This window comes from Amphiprion ocellaris, chromosome 17, assembly GCF_022539595.1.
Source record: "Amphiprion ocellaris isolate individual 3 ecotype Okinawa chromosome 17, ASM2253959v1, whole genome shotgun sequence".
In the NCBI taxonomy this organism is placed as follows: Eukaryota; Metazoa; Chordata; class Actinopteri; family Pomacentridae; genus Amphiprion; species Amphiprion ocellaris.
Window position 1 is genome coordinate 23411305 of NC_072782.1, and position 21965 is coordinate 23433269.

The 21965-nt window shown below is 38.2% G+C and overlaps 2 protein-coding genes across 3 annotated transcripts in view; both read left to right on the plus strand.

The window, feature by feature from the left end:
* Positions 1-4030, plus strand: part of pip5kl1 (phosphatidylinositol-4-phosphate 5-kinase-like 1) — a 39843-nt gene extending 35813 nt beyond the window's left edge. For both annotated transcript variants that reach the window (XM_035951227.2, XM_035951228.2), the window contains one exon: positions 510-4030. In XM_035951227.2, the coding sequence (XP_035807120.2) occupies positions 510-951 (442 nt within the window). In that variant the 3' untranslated portion in view covers positions 952-4030. The remainder of the gene's footprint in view (positions 1-509) is intronic.
* A 9261-nt stretch (positions 4031-13291) lies between these two features.
* LOC111572923 (uncharacterized) lies at positions 13292-15936 on the plus strand. Its single transcript, XM_023276815.3, has 4 exons — positions 13292-13635; positions 14222-14273; positions 14550-14591; positions 15124-15936. Exons 1-4 carry the CDS (start codon positions 13351-13353, stop codon positions 15507-15509), a joined length of 765 nt encoding a protein of 254 aa, XP_023132583.2. The 5' UTR covers positions 13292-13350; the 3' UTR covers positions 15510-15936.
* Positions 15937-21965: the final 6029 nt, after the last annotated feature.

The window sequence follows — 21965 nt, forward strand, 5'->3', positions numbered from 1 at the left end:
GTATTTTCTTGGCATGTGGTTCTGTTTGTTTTGGAATACAGGTGCATCTCGTATAAGTTCAATAATTTTTATCAGACATTGCTCAAAGTGAAAATTCTATATATTCTAGACTCATTACACATAAACTGTAATATTTCAAGCCTTTATTTGTTTTAACCTTGATGGTTACAACGGACAGCTCATGAACCAGCAGAGTGCCCTATCAAAGATTATAAATGGAAATGTAGGAAAAGGTGCACAAGCAAAAGGGATGACAGCAAACTTGTCACTGTATAATGTATAGAGTATAATGTGTAGATTGATCAGACTAAAGAAACAAAGAATTTAATTAATTTTGAGTCTTAAACATAACAAAATATGGCAAACTAACTACAAGAGATCTGGAAATTTTCTATATGCTGTCTACAGTCAGTCCAGCTTGATTTGTTATGTTGCTAAGTTGTAGCATTGTGGAACAGGCTGCAGAATTTCTTTGACTCATTCTCTTCCCCATGACTTTATTATTTTAGATCTGTGAATCCAGGCTCCAGCCCTGTCCATGCAAGCGTAGCTGCTGTTCCTGGAGCAGTCCTAGAAGATGACTCCACCCTACCTTTATCTGAAACAGACAGCGGTTTAAAGCTGCCACATGTACGGGGTGCATCAAGTTGTGGCTCTCTCCAAACATGCCGAGAGCATGCTAGGCCAGGCAGTGACACGGCGGAGCTACCAGACTTCAAGACCCAAAACCGACGTCTACTGCCCAACTTAAAGAATCCTCTACACGTCATCGATGGCCCCGAGCAGCGCTACTTCATTGGCATTATTGACATTTTCACAGTTTACAGTTTTAAGAAGAGGTTGGAGCATTTGTGGAAGAGGCTTAGGCATCCCAGCCGATCCTTCTCCACTGTCAGTCCACAGACTTACTGCCTCAGGCTATGTCAGTGGGTACAGGACCACACCAAGTAGACCCTGAAGCAGAGGTGGGGATTTACCACCAACTCTCAGAAAGTCCAGACAACCAAAGTTCACGCACATGCACATATTTATCTGCATCTGATGCATGGTTCCAATCCTTTCATTGTTCCACAAGCTTAAAACGCAAACCTATAGCTGGCATTAGGTGTTTGTCATTTCTGAGCCTACAGTAGACACTTGAACCACAGAAAAATACTTAAATTGTAGAGAACCTAGTGTCCAACATGATGAGGCAGATGGTACATAAACAGCGATTTCATTCACTAAATTTATTTGCACATTTTCTTGTAACAGACATGTACAAGTACTTTCTTTAAAACAGGTAAATAGAAATAAAAGATAAACTAGTGTTTAAACCCATTTGGTGTCCAAATTTAAGAATTCTACTCCATCTAGTTGCCATTTTCCACTGGTGCCTCTGTGACTGTTAATCCTACCTCAAAAATTACAGATTCAAATTCTCCATTGGGTTGAACTTGTGGCGCATTGTAACACTTTTTCAGATTCAAACTGGTAAATGTGACAGAGCATATAGCGTCAGAGGAATGCTGAGAGTGCAAAAAATATTCTATACAATTATAGGAAAATACTGGCAGCTGTGGTGACTATATTTTACAATGTTACTATCATAATTTATATAAACAGTTAATTACTGAAAAATTCCCTGCTGCATTGCACTGTAGAATGTAAAGTTTACTGTCTAATACTGTGACTAGACTTTCCAATAATACTGTATTTATCGTGCCACCACTGTAATCAACAGTGACTATACCTGTAGGTGCCTAAAACAGAACATTTTCTTCTCTTAAAATGTATTAACACTGCTATCAGTTGCAGAGATATACCATAAATAACAGTGTCTTCATCTTTGTGATGCAGAATGAATATCTGCCAACTCTGTATAGCATAAAAAATGCATATAGCACTAAAAACACCTCAGACAATAACGGATATAACTCCAGTCATCAACTAAAAACTTGCATCATGAACTGTTGTGCCAACAATTTTTTTTGTTAAATTCACTCAGTCAAATTTTAACCTTAGCTTGCCGTTAATGGTCATTATCACTTTTGACTCCAAAAAAGCATCCAATTTTACTTTTTTTTTTTTTTTTTTTTTTTTAGTTTTTTGTAAAAATACATTCCTGTTAGCATATGGCTATTATTTTTTATTTATTACACTCAAGTGAAAACATGCAACTGAATTTATTGAGCATGCAACAAACTTGTTTGCTGACAATAAATCACTATTTTAATACTCGTTCTTTTTCTATAATACTTAATTTTGCAAGAAAATAGTTTGAATGCCTTATTGTGCACTTGGAAATTTGACATATATATTCGATAAAAGTGCAATAAACATTTTTTTCATTAGTTAACAGAAGAGTAGCTTCGTGAAAAAGAGAGAAAGCTCCTTTCTTTAAAAAAAATTCTCCTGATGTACTTTCATGTAAAGTATTAAAAAGCTAACATCACAGATGCTTCAGAGGCTTTATGTGCAGATGTCTGCCTGCATGTTTTTCAGAAATTTCTGCAAATTGATAAAGTCAAAAACTGGAATCTCTCATCTGCAAAAGTATGCTTTTTAAAATTATGCTTTCATTTTTCAAGATTTGTGTCGAACAGAGCGTTTGTGAGGTTGCCTGTAGTTTCATGTTATTTGATCCAGCTGAAGGTAGCTTGGGTTAATAAGCTAAAATTAACAGTTTAGAAACTCTGAAGCCTCAGTAAATTCTGTAAATGAGATTCCCATGCAAGCATTTTGCATATATCAGCAAAACTCACTTCCGTCATCAAATATTAGCGCCGGCGGCAGCAAATTCCCACCACCATTCTTTTTTATGCAATGCACAGTTTTGCCAGCAGGAGCAAGCCAAAACACCGCCACTCAAACTCTTCTACCCTCCACCCACAGAACCCACTATGAAGGCTGCTGCACTGTCCACTTTAAGTGACACTGAAACCCAAATGCCAGTTAGAACGTGTTGTACTAAGACTTAACTGAAAGGTAGCTCACAGAGCATTAACATTAACAGCTGATCTGCATGCAGTGCTGTGCAGAAGTTTAAGGCAATAACAGTACAGTGAGAATGCTTTCAAAAATAGTGCCACAAATAGTTTTTATTTATCAGTTAACTTCATACAAAGTGCAAATTGATATTTTATGTGACCACTTTTGCCTTTTGAACCATTCCTACCTAGAGGCTAGGCCATTGTTCTTCTTGTGGCTGAAGATGGTGTTATGACTCTGACTGTAGATTTGGGCTTGTTGTTCTACTGCAGAATGAATCTTGGATAGTAAATTGCTTCCCTGATATATATAGTTGAGAATCTCAACATCTCACAAATTCACAAAGGCTTTCTCTTTAGCAAATCACTCATTTTAGGACCTTCTAGGGGCCACTGAGCCTGAAAGAGCTGGATATACTGTAGAACCGATGCCAGCGTGGGCAGCAGAGATTCACATCACAGATTTGCATGTGCCCAAAAAATCAGAAGACTTGACCTGACCAGAGCTGAGTTTTTTCACGTGTGGGCTTTTTGCTTCCAAACTGTGTTTGATTTCTAGTGCTGTTTGTCAGGGTTAAAAACGAGTAGATGTCTTGTAATGTGTGCATCATATAGTGCTTTTTTATCCAGTCAGTTACATAGTGAACATGACTAGAGTCTAATCATTCAATTTTCCTGTTGCCAAAGGCTTTGGCTGCTAATTTTTTCCATAAGTTAGCCAACCCCAGTGGATGTGGCAACATACCTCTTCCTGCTTTCTTTCTGTCCATTGCTACCAAAGGAACACTCTACACTCTGGTAATGCTAAAATGAAAGGAAAGCAACAGATTTAGGTTTTTGTTTGTTTGTTTGTTTGTTTTTCTACCCTGAAGTTGACCTGAGAGTTTCCCCAATATACTATAAACAGTTTGTCTCTGTTCCAGTGTTGTCTATTACATCAATATTGATAAAGTATTTTCTGGGAAGAAATCTCCAGTTTAGCCACTACTCATTGCAGTTATATCTTGATTTTAACCTTGTGTGTGTTAATGATGCAATACAATTAAAAGCAGCCGTAAAGACTTGTGCTTTGTCTTCATCTTGAATAATATGCACATTCTGAATTGCAGAGTGTATAATCATTTATAATTTGAAAGAACACAAGATTATTAAAAATGTGTTGTTTGCTTCACTGACCAGAAAGACTTTGGTCCTCATGTACACTACCAGTCAAAAGTTTGGACACTCCTTCTCATTTAATGGTTGTTCTTTATATTCATGACTATTTACATTGTAGATTCTCATTGAGGGCATCAAAACTATGAATGAACACATATGGAATTATGTAGTGGACAAAAAAAGTGTGAAATAAGTCAAAACATGTTTTATTTTTTAGATTCTTCAAAATAGCCACTCTTTGCTTTGATTACTGCTTTGCACACTCTTGGCATTCTCTGGATGAGCTTCATGAGGTAGAGATGCTGAGCACATGTTGGTCCTTTTGCCTTCACTCTGTGGTCCATCTCATCCCAAACCATCTGGACTGGGTTTAGGTCAGGTGACTGTGGAGGCCAGGTCATCTGATGCAGCACTCCATCACTCTCCTTCTTGGTCAAACAGCCCTCACACAGTCTGGAGGTGTGTTTGGGGTCATTGTCCTGTTGAAAAATAAATGATGGTCCAACTAAATGCAAACACGGCACGGCAGGTGGAACCAAAGATCTCAAATTTGGCCTCGCCAGACCAAAGCACAGATTTCCACTGGTCTAATGTCCATTCCTTGTGTTTCTTAGCCCAAACAAATCTCTTCGGCTTGTTGTTTTTCCTTAGTAGTGGTTTCTTAGCAGCTATTTCACCATAAAGGCCTGATACAGTCTCCTCTGAATAGTTGATGTAGAGATGTGTCTGCTACTAGAACTCTGTGTGGCATTTATCTGGGCTCTAATCTGAGCTGCTGTTAATTTACCATTTCTGAGGCTGGTGACTTGGATGAACTTATCCTCAGCAGCAAAGTTGGCTCTTGGTCTTCCTTTCCTGGGGGGGTCCTCATGTCCTCCTAAAGTATCTATCTATCTATCTGTCTGTCTGTCTGTCTGTCTGTCTGTCTGTCTGTCTGTCTGTCTATCTATCTATCATGTGAGCCAGTTTCGTTGAAGTGCTTGATGGTTTTTGCAACTGCACTTACATACATCCAAAGTTTTTGCAATTTTCCAGACTGACTGACCTTCAGTTCTTAAAGTAATGATGGACTGTTGTTTCTCTTTACTTAGCTGATGGGTTCTTGCCATAATATGGACTCTAACAGTCGTCAAATAGGGCTGTCAACTGCGTACTGACCTGACTTCTGCACAACACAACTGATGGTCCCAACCCCATTAAGAAGGCAAGAAATTCCACTAATTAACCTTGAGAAGGCACATATGTGAAGTGAAAACCATTTCAGATGACTACCTCATGAATTTCATGGGGAGAATGCCAAGACTGTGCAAAGCAGTAATCAAAGCAAACGGTGGCTATTTTGAAGACTCTAAAATATAAAACATGTTTTGACTTATTTCACACTTTTTTGTTTACTACATAAATATTCATGAAAATAAAGAAAAAACATTAAATGAGAATGTCTGTCAAAGCTTTTGACTACAATACAATACAATACAATACAATAACTTTATTTATCCCCGAAGGGAAATTCAATTGTCTGGGGTCTCATCTGTTTACTTTAGAATTAAATAGTCTAATTGCTGATGGTAAGAAAGATTTTCTAAAACTTTCTGTCCTGCAGAGCAGGGATAGGAGCTGACTGGTAGTGTACATATCTTTGAGAATGAAGAAAGAAACGGTAATGGTTCCCTGAAACCATGTTTCATTTTGATGATGCCACCTTATGCATATCAGCCACAGTCAGAACTCTTTCTTTCCTGTATTACACAATACATGCTTGTCATTGATCTAATGTCTGCACATATTAGGTAATGCATCTTTATTAAAATTTTCCACTTTGATAAAGGACATGTAGTCCATTTGGGGTTTCACAACCTCACACAGACACTGACAAGACAGCACAGTTAATACTGTGTTCGCCCCAAGGCTTATTCACTGTCTGCAATTATTACTGTAAAGGGAGGTGTCTTTTTTTAAAAGATTGAAGTGTTTGATCTGATAAGGCACCAGTATACCAGGAGATCATACTGTATTCCCTACAGTGATTCTATAACCAATTTAAAATCTGCCATTGATGTCACATAAGTCACTGTTAACTACTTCAGTGTACATGAAATAGTTAAACAATACCAGCTTTACATGCACTGTATATTTTTAGATAATTACACTGATTGAAAATATGGCCCAAAGCGTAATTACAATCAGAAAAATTACCAATAATACCATGATATAATGTTTGATTAGGACATGTTTTTCATATAAAAAGAAAATCAAATGTCACCATGACTTGACATATAGAGGGCTTGAAAATGAAAATAGTCTGCCGTTTCCTCTTTTGTAGATTTCTGTGGTTGTGGTTAGATGCAGCTGGTTTACTGTAGACACATAAACATAGCTCCAAATAAATTCCATGTCTGCTGGTGGTATTGTGGAAATCCTCTGTCCCCAACTGGACAAGATAACAGCTTCTAAACTCACAGGCAACATTATAATAAATTAACGGAGCAAATGAATATTTCTAAATCAAAAAAACACAGCAAATGTTCTATTAATAACTTTAACACACATTATAGGGGATAAAGGGTACACTGAGTGTTTACAGCAGTTGTAGTGTGTACATAAATGTATTTTTATCACAAGGCTTCAACTAACTAATTGAAAATGTGACCTAAAAATTAACAGTGTAATGTCAAGACCATAATATGACTTGTCAACGCAAATAAACAAATGTAATGTCATCATGAGTTGACAGTTTTTACATGACGGGAAGGGAAGTTCAGGATTTTGTACTTTTTTCTGTGGTGATCAATCACCAGAGAGACAAGTTGGAGATGAAACCGCTGTATGGTAGCTGGCCACCAGCAAGGAGACACAGCAATTAGATGCAGAAAAATGTCAAACGGCGATGTAGCTAGAGAACAAAACAGAGAGCAAACTCCAGACACTGGACAAAAGAAAACCATGTAAGCTCATAAACCCATTCTATCAGAAACCATTCATTTCTTGGATGCACATTATAAGGGTAAAGGTTACACTATGTGTGTACAGTAGTTGAAAAGTGTACATACATGTATTTTTGAAAGAAGATTTAAACTAAACTAATTTCACATGATCTAAAAAGTAATGGACAGTTAAGATTCCTGGCTTTCTTATATACTAACCTTTAATGTTAATGTTACTAACCTGCCTTTTTGTTATTTTATGTTGTTGTATGTAAGCTGCTGAACACTTGAATTTCCCTCAGGATTAATAAGTATCTATCTATCTATCTATCTATCTATCTATCTATCTATCTATCTATCTATCTATCTATCTATCTATCTATCTATCTGTCTGTCTGTCTGTCTGTCTGTCTGTCTGTCTGTCTGTCTGTCTGTCTGTCTGTCTGTCTGTCTGTCTGTCTGTCTGTCTGTCTGTCTGTCTGTCTATCTATCTATCTATCTATCTATCTATCTATCTATCTATCTATCTATCTATCTATCTATCTATCTATCTATCTATCTATCTATCTATTATAAAGGTAGTGCTTTGAACAAATGAATCATGATTTGAAGATATGGCAGTTAATGACTTCCCAAAAAAAAAGAGTGATAATTAGCACAAAAATCTAACTGCTGTGATTTTGAACGAAATGGTACAAATATGGTTATTCATACAAAACTGTCAAGAAAGATATTTACAAAAAATTCAGCGATGTGATACCTCTGACTTTCAAATGGTGGAACAGATTAACAGAAATAGATAATGTTGCATGTTTTTTATTTTTTTATATATATATATATATATATATATATATATATATGTGATCAGACAGTCTCTTTACATGTTATTATTATTATTATTATTATTTTTTTTTTTTTTTATTTTTTTAATTTTTTTTTTTTTTATTATGTTATTATGTTATTATGTTATTATTATTTTTATTATCGATAATAAAAGGTGATCGTCCAAGTTGGCTATTCAGGAAGTTTGCATCAAACAAGTATCCCTTCGTATGACTCAGTACCCTTGAAGTAGCTCTCAAAAGGTTCAAAGAAGTTGGTGACCCTGAAGTTAGATAGTCAGCTTGTGTTGTCCTCTCATCTAGACAACAATCTACTCATTCAGTAGGTGCAGACATAAGGTTTCCTTTAAAGCACCATGTCATGAGTACAGCAAAGTCTCAGAGAGGCTGCAAATCATCATGAGATTTTTTTCAAAAAGTCTTAGTAATATTAATGCACGCAAGTTATTTCTTAGAAATGTTAGTCATCAAGTATTGCATCAGTGCTGACTATAACACAAAGCCAAACAACTACAAAGCTACAGATTTAGGAGTTGGTGGAAACCAAAACAAAGGAAATGCTGGAGAATGTTGTTTTTTCAGGTAGTAGCATTTCAGAATTTAGCTGGCTTAATACAGATGTAATGCTACATGCATCATATGGGCAGAAGCATAGCTCCAAAAGAAAACTGATGTTACTCCATGTGTGCTGATGTGGATATGCTGTAACTACTTACTAAAACGCTTGCCACAATTAAAAATGTCATAATCTGTCCACTTGTGGCAGAGCTCCTCTGCATTTTAAATCATATGACGCTGACTTCATAAAGAACTGGTTGTCTTTCTGTCTCCATGACAGATTTTCAAGTCCTATGTTTGACTTCGGGGCTTATTGTGATAACTAGAACCTCCAGACACAACAGTGTTAGTTACAGTGAATGTTGTGAGTGTATCCTTAATTTCAGTCTAAGGTACACCAGGTCATGTAGGTTGCAGTTTTTTCTGACCTTTAGCATTCCTGCATCTGAGTGAATCCATGGGTCTGCTTTATCTAGTAACATTCAAAAAATATTATCTGGAGGCACTGTCTGGAATAAAATTAGGTTGAAACATGCATGAATGTAAACAGAAGAAAGATCATGTGTTGATTATAGTCAACAAAAATGAGATCAAAGCAGCTGCAGTTCTCATTAACTGCATAACCTCTCATTTGAACCTCACAGCTCATTAATTGATTATACATAAATAAATGTCAACACATATTGCCTTCCACATGCTCTGTGACTCATGTATCTCCACTAGAATAGTCATTTACCACATTAACAATGTCTAGACTGGATTTCTGATTCATTACCATTTACAGTGTGTTATTCTCCTGGGTAGGGGACACAACACATATATGTTAGGAGAGATGGATACTGAAATTCAAACTTTTCAAACATGGGATATGTAATACACAGTATTTGCTATTCACATGAGAATGGACAGTGCACTAAGTGTTGCATAATACATAAGAATGCACTAATAAACAAAAGATTTAATGTAATATATTATCAGCTGATCAAACTGTCAAAATAACATTTCCAAAACAACAAATTTGCTGTAATAAAAATATCCCAAATGCAGTGATGGAGCTCAGGATTTAAGCTGAGAACTAACGCTAACCCTAAGTAAGAAATGATTTACCTGCAGCTGATAATTTGTTACTCTGTGTGTGACAGCTCACCTGTCTGAGGTGCAGAAGTGTGAAGTGGCTGATTTTTAATGGAATATATACATAGAGGTACAGAGGAACATTTCCAGCAATCATCATGTCTGTGTTCTAATGCTACATTGTGTTAGCTAATGGTGTTGAAAGGCTAATTGATTATTAGAAAACCCTTGTGCAGTTATGTCAGCACATGAACAAAAGTGGGTTTTCATGGAGAACCTGAAATTGTCTGGGTGACCCCAAACCTGTGAATGGTAGTGTATATAGCCCCTTTCAACCAGTGCAAGGTTCCACAAAGTGCTTCACATTCACACACTCCCACACAGCAGTAGTAGCGACAGTGTAGGGTTTAGATCGGCAACCTTTCAATCACTCTGCCACCTGAGCTACAGCTGTAGTGTGATTCCTCACTCCTCCCACTACTGAGAAAGGCCAGCTGCACAGCATGACGCATTATTAAAACTAAAACAACAAAAAGTGTATCATCACTAAGCTTTCTCTCTAAGCAAATGGTAAACACGTGACAAGTCTCTGACCTGCGCTCCTGAACGAGAAACAAGACAACATAAGGGCATCTCACTGTCAAACTGCTATAATGTACAAATTAACAGGATTCTCTGACAGTCACTGAAGACTAAGCAGCCTTCCACAACATTTGTCTTCAGTTACTCTGTGCACACTGAACTCTTATGACAAGAGACAGATACAAATGTTGGCTCACTGTTGAAAGTGGTCGAAGAAGGGAAAAAAGTTTGATGTCAGTGTGGATTTAACAGCATTATAATCCATTCTAATCCGTTCTCTCTGTGTGAGGTGAAAGAGAGAAATCTGCCACATCAAAACAAATGGAGTCTTACCACCTCCTCACACAAATATCAGATGTTTCCCCTTCAGCAAAAATATTAATGCTATCAGTACAAGTTCACCATAGTGACCTTCTTACCTCAGTAAGAAGTGAACCGCTGTCATAGCCCTAGTATTGCTAATCTCTGGAGCAACAGACTTAAGTATAAATACAATTTTATTTACAAAAATTACCTAACTACTGACTCAAAAGAAATAATCGATCAAACAGGAAAACAGGATTCCTATACCTAACACCTAGTCAGACATAAAGGATGAAATACACTACCAGTCAAAAGTTTGGACACACCTTCACATTCAATGCTTTTTATCTATTTATGTTATTTTCATGACTTTATTCCATTAAAACTGAGTTGGACTGAATTGTTTGCTCCAGCCTAAATGACCAGAAAGATGGTCTGTCCCTTCTGTCTGGTGTTTACATTAAATTTTTTGGCTTTTTACAGCAATTGGAAACCCTGTACATTACTTACATTTCTATCTGTTTACTAATTTCCTGTATTCACACTTACACGCCACACAAATAAAAGGAAAGTTTCTTTGATAGGAACAGCTGGGAAGCATCCTCCTCACTCAGGTGACAGTACATGTGCATAAGTGACGGATTGATACTATACGTTTATTTATTATTTTGTTTTGCGTTGGGGAAAACCCGTGTTAACCACTCTCTCTCTCTCGAGATTCAGAGCCAGAACCAGATAGGAAACTTGTAAGATCTGTAGTTCCTGTTAAGTCAAAGTCATCAGCTAAGCCTGTTTGTTTATACTGTGATCAGGAGGGTCACGCAAACGTTTCCTATTTTTGCACTGTTCCTCACCCCAGTCAGAGAGCACCACTTGATACTGGTAGTACACAGACATTAATCCATCCATCACTGGTCCCAAAGGAGGGTCCCTTAGGGAAGCCAGTTCTTGATATTTCCTGTGTACATGGTACACAGAGAGCTCATCCTATGATGGTGGTGTATCTTGAGGTAACAGGACAAACTTATCTTGTGTCAGTGGGGGTCATAGACAGCTTGGATCATCAGGTTATCTTGGGGCAGGATATTCCCATCCTTCAGGAGTTGGTAGACCAGTTAACATTGTCACTGGGTCTCAGACTTACACCTAGAGACTGGAGGAAGGGGGAGTGAGTGGGAACCAGGCAGGGCCAGATAAAAATGTTCAGGGTCCAGAGGAGCTAGTTACCCAGCCCACAGCCCAGGTTGAGCCAGAGATGCAGCGTTTAGCTGAAGATTTGAAGTTACCTTTCTTTGATGAGGAGCTCACAGATAGGGCTGTAAAAGCAGGAGACAGAAAAGGCAAGAAAAGATGACAGGGACCGTTAGAACAGGTTTAGGGCTAGTGGAGCCAGAGGGTGGTGAAGCTGTTAAAAGTTGTGATTTTTTTACAGCTGCAATGACAGGATGAGTCACTGCAGGTTTTTTTTTTTTTTCAACAAGCAAATGCTGTGCAGCAGGGTCAGATGCAAGGAGAGGGTTTTTTTCCTGAGAGAGCAAGTGATGTATTACAAAGCAGATCCAGATGATAGTGAAAGGCTGGTGCTCCCACAAGGGCTTCAGGAAGAGGTGCTAGACTTAGGCCGTAGTATTCCTTGGGCGGCGTCATCTAGGAGCTAAGAAGACCAGTTTGTAGAGGTGTACCACCATAAAAACCCTACACATATAGAACTAGTGATCTTACATGAAAAACAGTTGTCTTATGAGGGCTGTATATTTTGGGATTCAATTCTGCAGCAACAGTGCAGCAGGTCATGTTGAATCATGTAGTTGCACAAAGCATAAGGGCAGCTCTTACTGATCTTTGCAAATGTTTATCATCCACAAAAGCTTGTGTTGTAACTACAGACTATATATAAAGATGGATGAATTGTTTGTGGTTTCCAGATGAGCAGTTATGATGCTCAGTGCAGTGGTTCCAGCTGTTCTGTACATCTTTGCAGTGACTCTGTCCTTCTAACTTGTAGTTTATCCTCAACTGAGCAAAGATGAGGGTTGATGGAGCTGCGATGGGCTGACTGTCACTCTAACCAGCCATGCTCTTAATTTTGCATAATGTTAACCTTAAGTGGCCGAATTATATCAAATTCCCCTCCTGTAGAGTAACACTATCAGGGAAATTAGATATAGATTCTAAGACCATGTTTTGTTCCAGGCTGTCAACATGTTTGTGCTACTGTATGATCTATGTGCTCTACGCTGATTGACTCACTTTTGCAGCGAGCTTCAAATAAGGCCCAAGGGAACTTTATGTGAACTGTGTTTGCCACATCCTCTGTGGCTTTATTTCTCAATTCTGGAAGTTGATGTATGGTAGTAGCTTTTCCAGTGAATGATTTTTCTAAAGGAACTTTTTGTAATTTAAGTAGAAAATCTTTATTTTTTTATTCACATTTATGACCAGCTTAATAAAGTGATAAGAAGAAAATGTTAACAATTTATTGCCACCAAGTGGCCAGAAAAACAAAAAACTATATAGAGCCCAAAATATTTTCTGCACAAACTACAGCATTTTAACTTTTATTTTAAGAATTGGAACTATGTTACACATATAAATATTTATAGACTTTATTTACATTCTCAAGTATAGCACGATATACGGTGGGGAAAGTGAGAAGCTATGTCACAATAGTGGAAAACAGAAATGGGAAAAACGTCTGTCACACTGAGCAGCAGACAGAATACTTTGATCCAGACGTGAATAACAAGTTTTTCCTCTATGTCTGGATTGTGATGATAATCAGGCACAAGAGAGCTGTTACAGTCAGTGGATGGGATGTGGGTCTCTGTTTGGAGTGCCCCTCCTCTCGGTTCTCCCTTTCCTTCTGCATGAATGAGACAGAAAGTTTTGGTGTAGGCGGCTTGGCTCCAGGCCAGCTGTTGTGCTAATATAAGACTGTGCATGTATCAGCAGGAGACAGCTTTTTCAGGACCTGACACTTGGAGAGAGACGATGGAACAGAAACTGATGGGACACACTGGGGCTGCCTGCGAGGATGCTGTGGTAGATATGAGCCCAGACAAGTCAGTGCTCATCCTCCTGAAACACTGCCGGGACATGAAGCAACAGGAGACAAGACTCAGGCTCATCACTCTGTTCCTGCTGCTCGGCTGTACAGCACTTTTCATTTTTACCCTCTGTGCTAATTCACGACAGCATGGAAACTCTGGTTTCAGTGGACAGGGGGTAAGTTCAGAAACTTTTTCCTTATATTCTGAGTTTTCTTTTTTTTTTTTTTGATAGTTTTAACTATGTTTGAATCAGTGACAAAGCAGCATGTGCATATGAAACACACTGACAGATTCATCCTTTTACTTATTGGCTTCAATTAAAGCTGGCACATCGCACAATAAACTGTATTTAAACAGTGGGCACCAGACTAAGCTGTGATACTTGAATAGTTGTATCTGTGTTTTTAAGAGTTTTTTAAAGAAAATGCATCACATTTATTTTTATATAGATGATTGTGTCCATAGTTTTATGAGAGCTGCACTGCACACCAGAATCATCATGACAGAAAAGACCCTCCTAGTTCACTTAAACAAAACGTATCTCAGTGGACAGGTGAATAATAGCTGCCCAAATATACTGTCTTACTGAGTGATGAAGAACCCCCTTCAGTTCCATTTACTTTACTTTTGCAGCTGGTGTAACGGCAAAGACAAGATCTTAAGAAGCTCTCATAAAATTCACATAAAGGACATTATTGAGTGTAGCAGATGAAACTATATCTGACTAAAGAATGTGAAAATGTCATCTTCCTTATTTACAGAACCCAGCTGAGCACAGTCTAGCCTACTCCAAGCAAGAGTGCAGTCCCACAGGTAGGCCAAGTCATTCATCTTATTGATCTGTTTTATCTGAATAAAACACATCATCTACAGAAGTGGTAGGATTTTCAGGCACGATGTACTTCTCTTTGGTCGTGGCAAATCCAAAATACAGCATTATATTTTGTCTTATTATTTGTGTCGTATTTTGCAACTCAGAGAATGCTTGTGTTGCATGACGCAGATCAAGGCTTTGCATTCGGTAAAATATTATGAGCAAGCCTAAAGCGCTCTTTTGAACCTGTTTATCTTCTCTTTCTCTGTCTACAGAAACTGCTCAAAATGAGTTCCAAAGTGTGCGCAATGATCTTAGTAAGTGCTCCTCTTGACATATGCAGAGAAATGTTTTATGCTTCTCTATATTTTTACTCTAATTTACATGTATTTAATTCATTTGTGGTATGTTTTATGTGTAGACTTGGGATCTAAATACTTTAACATACAGTCTTTAAGAAGCTTCAAAAAGAAATAACCAAAATTTTAAGAACTCTTTTTCAAAGACAGCTGTGAGACGCATCTGACAGGCCAGCATCTGAGTTGTTCAGAAATACATTCAAATATATATTTCACAACTTGACAGCTAGGTTCACAACAGTACAGAGTGAATCCACATGTACATGGATCTGTATTGGTGTAGTGACATGTTGCAGCACAAGCAGCTTGAGTGCACATTCTAGGCACATGGCCAACACAGGAAGCTGCCCACATTCTGATTTGTGTGTTTTGTTGGATCTATTTACTTTAAGTAGATTATGTGTTTTAGGCTGTGGCTACCTTCACGTGTGGAGAATAGTAAAAATTTCCGATCGGGTAACTGATTTCATGTTTGCGTCACATCCTACAGGGTCAGTGTTTGAAAACAATGTGGATGACAAAACGTACATGAAATGGCAGTCTGTGATTGGTGAGAACTACAGCGAAAAGGACCGTGCCGTTGTGATTCCTGTGACAGGCTTCTACTTTGTCTACGTACGCTTTGCTTTAAGATGCCACGATGACGATGAAGGTTTCAAGACGTTCTCTGTCCAGCTGCACAGACTGCCTTTTGGATACAATGACAATGTCTCCCTGGCAGATTCCCGGGATTCTATCAAGTGTCCTTCAGAACGATACCGGACTGTCTTTGTCGGACAGCTTTTTGAACTGGAGGAAGAAGATCAGGTGAAAGTGTCGCTCCGCGAAGGCTACAAACTGATTGCGTCATCATCATTTGGTATTTTTCGCGTATAGAAAAAAAAACCCTTTTCTGTGTGATCATTGTTTTAGTCTCAGTGTTTTATGTTTCTATTTTTTTTTTTTTAAATGAAAACATTATTTCGTATTATTTAAACGTTGTATGTTTTAAAATGTTTCCTGTAATTTATTCTATATATCATACTATGTATTATTTGCATAATGTAAACAGAGGAGTGCCATGTTTGAGTCACGCATGTATTTCAGACATAGTCATATAGAGTGTACTGGAGGAGTGGACAACATCTGTAAAAAGATATTCATTTGCTGTTTTGATGATGGCATTGGACAGGCAACTGGCAAAAACACCCACTCAGTCAACCATGTTGTTTCTTTCATTTATCACTTATATGAATGTAAAGTATTTACTGTATACAATGTAGGTAACTATCTCTACTGCATTAAAGCATCTCTACTGCCTTTACAGCTTTGAGTTGGCATGATTGACCTATAAATGTTTGATAAGTTTTGGGTGAAGTGCCTAAAGTAAGCTCTAAGATTAAGGTTGTTGTTAGTAATTTCAGGCTGCTTATCTTTAGATGACCCATATCGCCATTTAAGGTGGATCAAGTGCTTTAAACTTGCATTCTTTCTGACTGCCAGCAGAGGGCGACTCCCCTGTCTGCAAAAAGAAGCCTGTGTAAGATTGTAAAGAAGTCTATGAGAAAACAACTTAATTTCTCAGTTGACTAAGTATCTAAGTTTACATTTCCTTTTCGAGTTTATGGTCTCAACAAGACTTTTTAAATACAGCATAGTGCTGACCTCATAAATTATGGTTCCATTTAGAGTAAAATAGAAAACAAAGCAAGATATTTTGAGGGCATGGCTAGTTTGTGATCAACAGGTTGCATCAATATCGCTGTGAGTAGTGTTCATTACATTCAGCTGCAAAAGACCAAGATGGTGACGGCAAAATTCCAAACTCAAACCCTCAAAGCAGTAGTCCACCATCTAATGAAGGTCTAACAAATTCAAGAATGTAAACTTCCTCAGTCACTTTATTGCTAAGATGTTTAAATATCACTGCTGAGATTTTTACTCTCACCCCAGTTCAACAGAGGTGACAAGAATTTACTGTCTCCAAAGCATGGAAACTGACATTGTAAAACACAATTACTCACAATTATCCATATACTTCTGTCAAGTGTTTTCAGTGGAATCTATTCTTTGTTACTGTCTGTGGGCAAAGAAAGTAATTGGCTTCAGGAAAACTACATTGTTACATTTTTCAATAAATAATTTGTCTTTGCACAGAAAATTCCATTTACATCCATTATACTGATGTAAATTGTACTTTAAAAAAACAACAAAGTAATTTAGTCAAATCCACTTATCTTTTCTCACTAACTTAATGTAAACACTGCTTGTGAGTTCATCTAATTTCTCAGATCTCTAATATTTATTTTCAGACCACTTAAGAACCTAAAAACATGAATCCGTATAACTTTTTAAATTAAAAACAATAGTGGAATGAATTGTGTATAATTCATTCAACCTATACTCAACAAAATTAGGTTTAGTTGCAAGAGAACTTGCATCTAAGCAGATTTCGCAGGATGCATTGTCAGAGTGTTCAGAATCCCTAAAGTTAAATTCAGCTAGAACTAAGTTATGGTTAATGTAGGAGCCAAATTGTGATTTATACTGATTTTCACACATTCTTTCTTTTTATTAGTGTGTCTATGTGAATGGGAGAGAGAGTGTGTGTGTGCAGATGTGCCCTCAGGAGAATCCATAGCCATAGGTGTGTTCACCCCACCTAGAGGAGACCAGGGAGCCATTGCACTTGGCTGAGGAAGCTTTAAGTGGAGCCTAAGGGGAAGGCTTAAAGACCAGCTGCCACAGCATCTGGGTGTGGCTGAGGAAGGAAAAAGTTTTTTTGACCATGCGGCTGCATGAAGGAATTAGGACTTCTTAAAAGACTCTTTAGTTTAAAGCTTTGTTATTTTATTTTCAACTTATCTGTATATTCATTCAACAACAATAAAGCAATAAATGGTCATTGGGACGAACTGGATCCACTTTTACTCACCTTTATCTGCATGTGTCAAGACAAAAATCCAACTCAGCCATCAGTAAAGCAGCAGACTAAAGGGGTTGGCTGAAATTGCTATTACAGTTAATGTATTTTGCTTTTTATTCTATTCAGTTTGAGTGGATTCATTATTTTTTATTATTGTTACTGTTGTCATGGGGGCATTTGTGTTTTTCTGACATTTAAAAGTATTTATTACAGGACATATTACTTTTGTGACTTTGAATTGTACCCAACTGGATTGCATTCCCATTGTTGTATAAAGTATATTTAGATGGAGCAGTAAAGCTGTCAAATTGGACCATACAAATAAACTTGACCTATATTAAATATTGGCTTCAGGGTCACCTGCACAGATTTAACTATCAACTTTGTCAGTTTTAAGCCTAATCTTAAAAGTAGAGAGGGTGTGGGAGTTGATTCCACACCAGATGAGCTGATAACTGAAAGCTCTGCCTCCCATTCAATTTCTGGAAACTCTGGGAACCACAAGTAAACTTACAGTCTGAGAGGGAAATGTTCAGTTAGGATGATATGGTACAATAAGGTGTTTAAGCAAAGCTGGAGATGGTCATTCAGAGATTTATATGTGAGGAGAAGGATTTTAAATCTCTGTAACAGAGATGCATCCTTTGTTAAAATTGTTATGGTAAATCCAAGCCAAAAAAAAAGAGCTCAAAAACTAAGCAGAAGGTACGATAAAACTGGTCATGAATACCACATCTGATTACCATAGTCCTCCCTTTCTTTTAGTGCTCAACATTTCAGTTTGGCTGCTTTCTGTTTCAGTTCCAGCTGTGACATATCACTCTCCTGTAGTGATCTATTACAGTAGAGGCCCATATCAGGGGTTGATTAACAACTTTCTCCTAAACCCAAATGAACTACCGACCTAACTGTGAGCCAAACCAAACAGATTAGGTGTGAAGCACAATAAAGCTAGTGAATTCACACTTCTCATGCTGAAAGAACTTTGGGATTGCACTGGACTTATACTTTCCAGTGTACCTGATTCCTTCTTTCCTTTTCTGCTAAGCTCGGTTAGCTGACTGCTGGTTGTAACTACATAACCAGCATACAGACATTAGAGTCAAGCTTCTCCTCCAATCGTTGGCAAAAAGGTTCAATTCTTCCCTTCAGTTTGGTAACATTAAAGTTTGTGATGTGTATATGACAGATCTATGCTCCAAACACAATATGACACATGAAGATAGGTTAATTTTTTATAGACATCAGTTTAGCCAGTTAAAACGGGGACACAGACTGTATTACAGATCTGTATACAGAGGGATTTCTGCTTCTGCATCTTTAATTTAGACTGTTTTTAAGAAGTGTGTCATAACCCTGCATTGCTGGAGCATCGTTTTATCGGTTTGGTAAGTTTGCTCATTAAAGAGGGCATCCAGCCCAGTCTTCTACATATGCTCAGCACCTGAAATAACAGCATTAGTAGACAGTCGTTATGAAACACAATAATTTGGAGCCAAATGTGTAATTGTTCATTTTAATCACTTGATTGTATGTGCCTTCTGAAACCATCACAGATCAGAGCTGAGAAGTAAACTGGTTTTAATACATGACTATGCTTTTGTGAAGGCTTGCTTGGATTAGAACCATCTGGTTAGGATAGGAAAACATTGTGGTTCGGGTTTCCAAAAGAGAAAAATAGAAATACCATGACGATGATGACCGAAACCAAAGGGTAATTTAATTTAATTTCCTTTCTTTTCTTTTTTTTTCTTTTTTTAAATACAAAAATATACTTTACATATGCAGATTGTACATAATGTTTGTGCAAGCACCACAAAGAGGACATTCTGAAAGCCGCTATGAGTTCCTTGTGAATTTTTACTCTCTTCATTGTGGAAATTCTGTCAGAATTAGGCTTATCTCTGGTATGATGCAATCATAAACATGATGAAACTTGACTACGTGAGTGAGAGGAAAAAGAGAATGGGGGAGAAGGGGATTTGTCATCAGATTAAATTTGGCAGCACTTCAAGCTGATACATGTGGATGCTGTTAGTCACTGTTGAACAAGTACTCTTGCATCATAACTTTCACATGTTTGACCTGGGTGATTTCGTGCTGTACTATGAATGACCATGTCTCAGTATCTGTTAACTTATGAAAAAATTGATACAAGTGTTAATAGTCATTTGATTGTGAAATGTAGCTACCCATTGTGAACTGAGGGACTGGAAGGTAAGGCTTGTAAGGGGCCAGACAATGTCATCTTTACCTGGCTTTTCTCAGACCCAACCACCCATCCATCCATTATCTATACACCACATTATCCTCTGTAAGGTCATGGGGGGCTGGAGTCTATCCCAGGTGACTTACGGTGAAGGCAGGGGACACCCTGGACAGGTCACCAGCCTACAACATTGCCACATACAGAGACAGACAACCAAGCACACTCACATTCACACCTATGGACAATTTAGAATTACCATTTAACCTCAGCATGCTTTTGGACTGCGGGAGGAAGCTGGAGAACCCGGTGAGAACCCACACTGTATATGGAGAACATGCAAACTCCACACAGAAAGATCCCAGTCCCAGGCTGGGACACAAACTCAGGACCTTTTATCAGTGAAGTGACAGTGCAAAACATCTCACCACCATGGCACCCAAAGACCCAACCAGTATATTTTAAATTCCTCAAGGTAGCCACTGCTTGCTTTGTTGACAGCTTTGCAGATTGTTGGTAACAGGTTAGCTTCATTAGGGTTGTCATCAGGAATGGTTTGAGTTAACAGGTTAGCCTTCTTAATTTGAAAGGATTAGTTGTGTTGTGCAGAAATAGTGTTGATTTACAGCAAGTAGATGTATTTAACTTCTATTGTAATCCATATAGAACCACTAAACTTTGTAAAGAGAAACAGCCCATCATCACTTTAAGACATGAAGGTCAGTCAGTCTAGAAAATATCAAGTACCTTAAGAGTTTAGTTTTAAAAGTGCAAAACCCATCACACTCTGTGCAAATGTTTTTGGAGATTAATGGCATAGGGAACAGAAAAGGATGGGGGCTGGAGAATAGTCAGTCATTACTAAAATTCGGAAACAAAACACAGATGTGGAAAACAAACAGCTTTCAGAGAACTTCTGCAGAAGTTCTCTGAAAGCTGTCATCTCAGATGATGATGATCGGGAATATAGAGAACTGACCTAGGACTTTGTGGACTAGTGCCAGCAGAACTGCCTCCAGATCAACTCAGCGTCACACACCTACAACATCGGTGAAAATCCAGGGCATGCATATTCAGAGAGTGGACTCGTACAAGTACCTGGGTGTTCACCTGAACAATAAACTGGACTGGTCAGACCACATTACAGTACTTTATAGGAAGGGTCAAAGCAGACTCTATCTACCGAGGAGACTGAGGTCTTTTGGGGTGCAAGGGGCACTCCTGAAGACGTTTTATGGCTCTGTGGTGGCATCAGCCATCTTTTATGGAGTGGTCTGCTTGGGCATCTCAGCTGATGACAAAAGGAAACTTGATCAGCTGATCAAGAAGGTCAGCTCTGTCCTGGGGAGCCCCCTGGAACCCAGTGCAGGTGGTGGGAGAAAGGAGGATGTTAGCCAAGTTAACATCCCTGCTAGACAGCGTCTCCCACTCCATGCATGACACTCAGAGGGCACTGGACAGCTCCTTCAGGAACAGACTGCATCACCCCAGATATGTGAAGAAGCGTTACCGCAGGTCCTTCCTTTCTGCTGGTATCAGATTCTATAATCAGCACTGCTCCCAACAGAGCAAACACTCACTTAATGACAGTTACAAAATTGTCATGTGCAATAAACCATTTGAATTCATTTGTGTATATATTCTTAAATTTTGTGTTGTTAGCAATGTTCCCTGTAATTTTTCCTGAGTGTGAGCAAACACACAAACTCCCTGAGCGTTCCTTGGACCACTGTGAGCAACATCAGACATGTGCACTGTGGTCACACCAGCATCACATCCATTCAAGTTACATGGTTCATTAAAAGAATCAAATTACAGCATTTACATTTCTGTTAAAACACTTTGTCAACAGGAGCCAGTTGAAGGCTGCAGTGATTTTAGTGACGCTACAATGTATAAGAGTGAAGTTATTGAATATTTGTCTCTCTTTACTGTTGCAGTGGTTTTGCAAATTGCAGACGGACCCTGTTCACTCCATAGACACCAATGTTATTCCTGTAGCTTGAAAGACAGCTACTTTTGATAAAACTGGGCTTGTAGCACATTGTCTGCCTTGCAACAATGGGAAAGAGGCACCGTTTATGTTTTGACAACCTATATCTAATGAGTTATTGATGCTGGAAGTCCGAATCTGTGAATATCTTTCCAACTTTACTGAACTTGGGGCCACTACCACCTAAGGAGTGATATATTTAATTTTGAAAAAAGCATTTAGCCATAC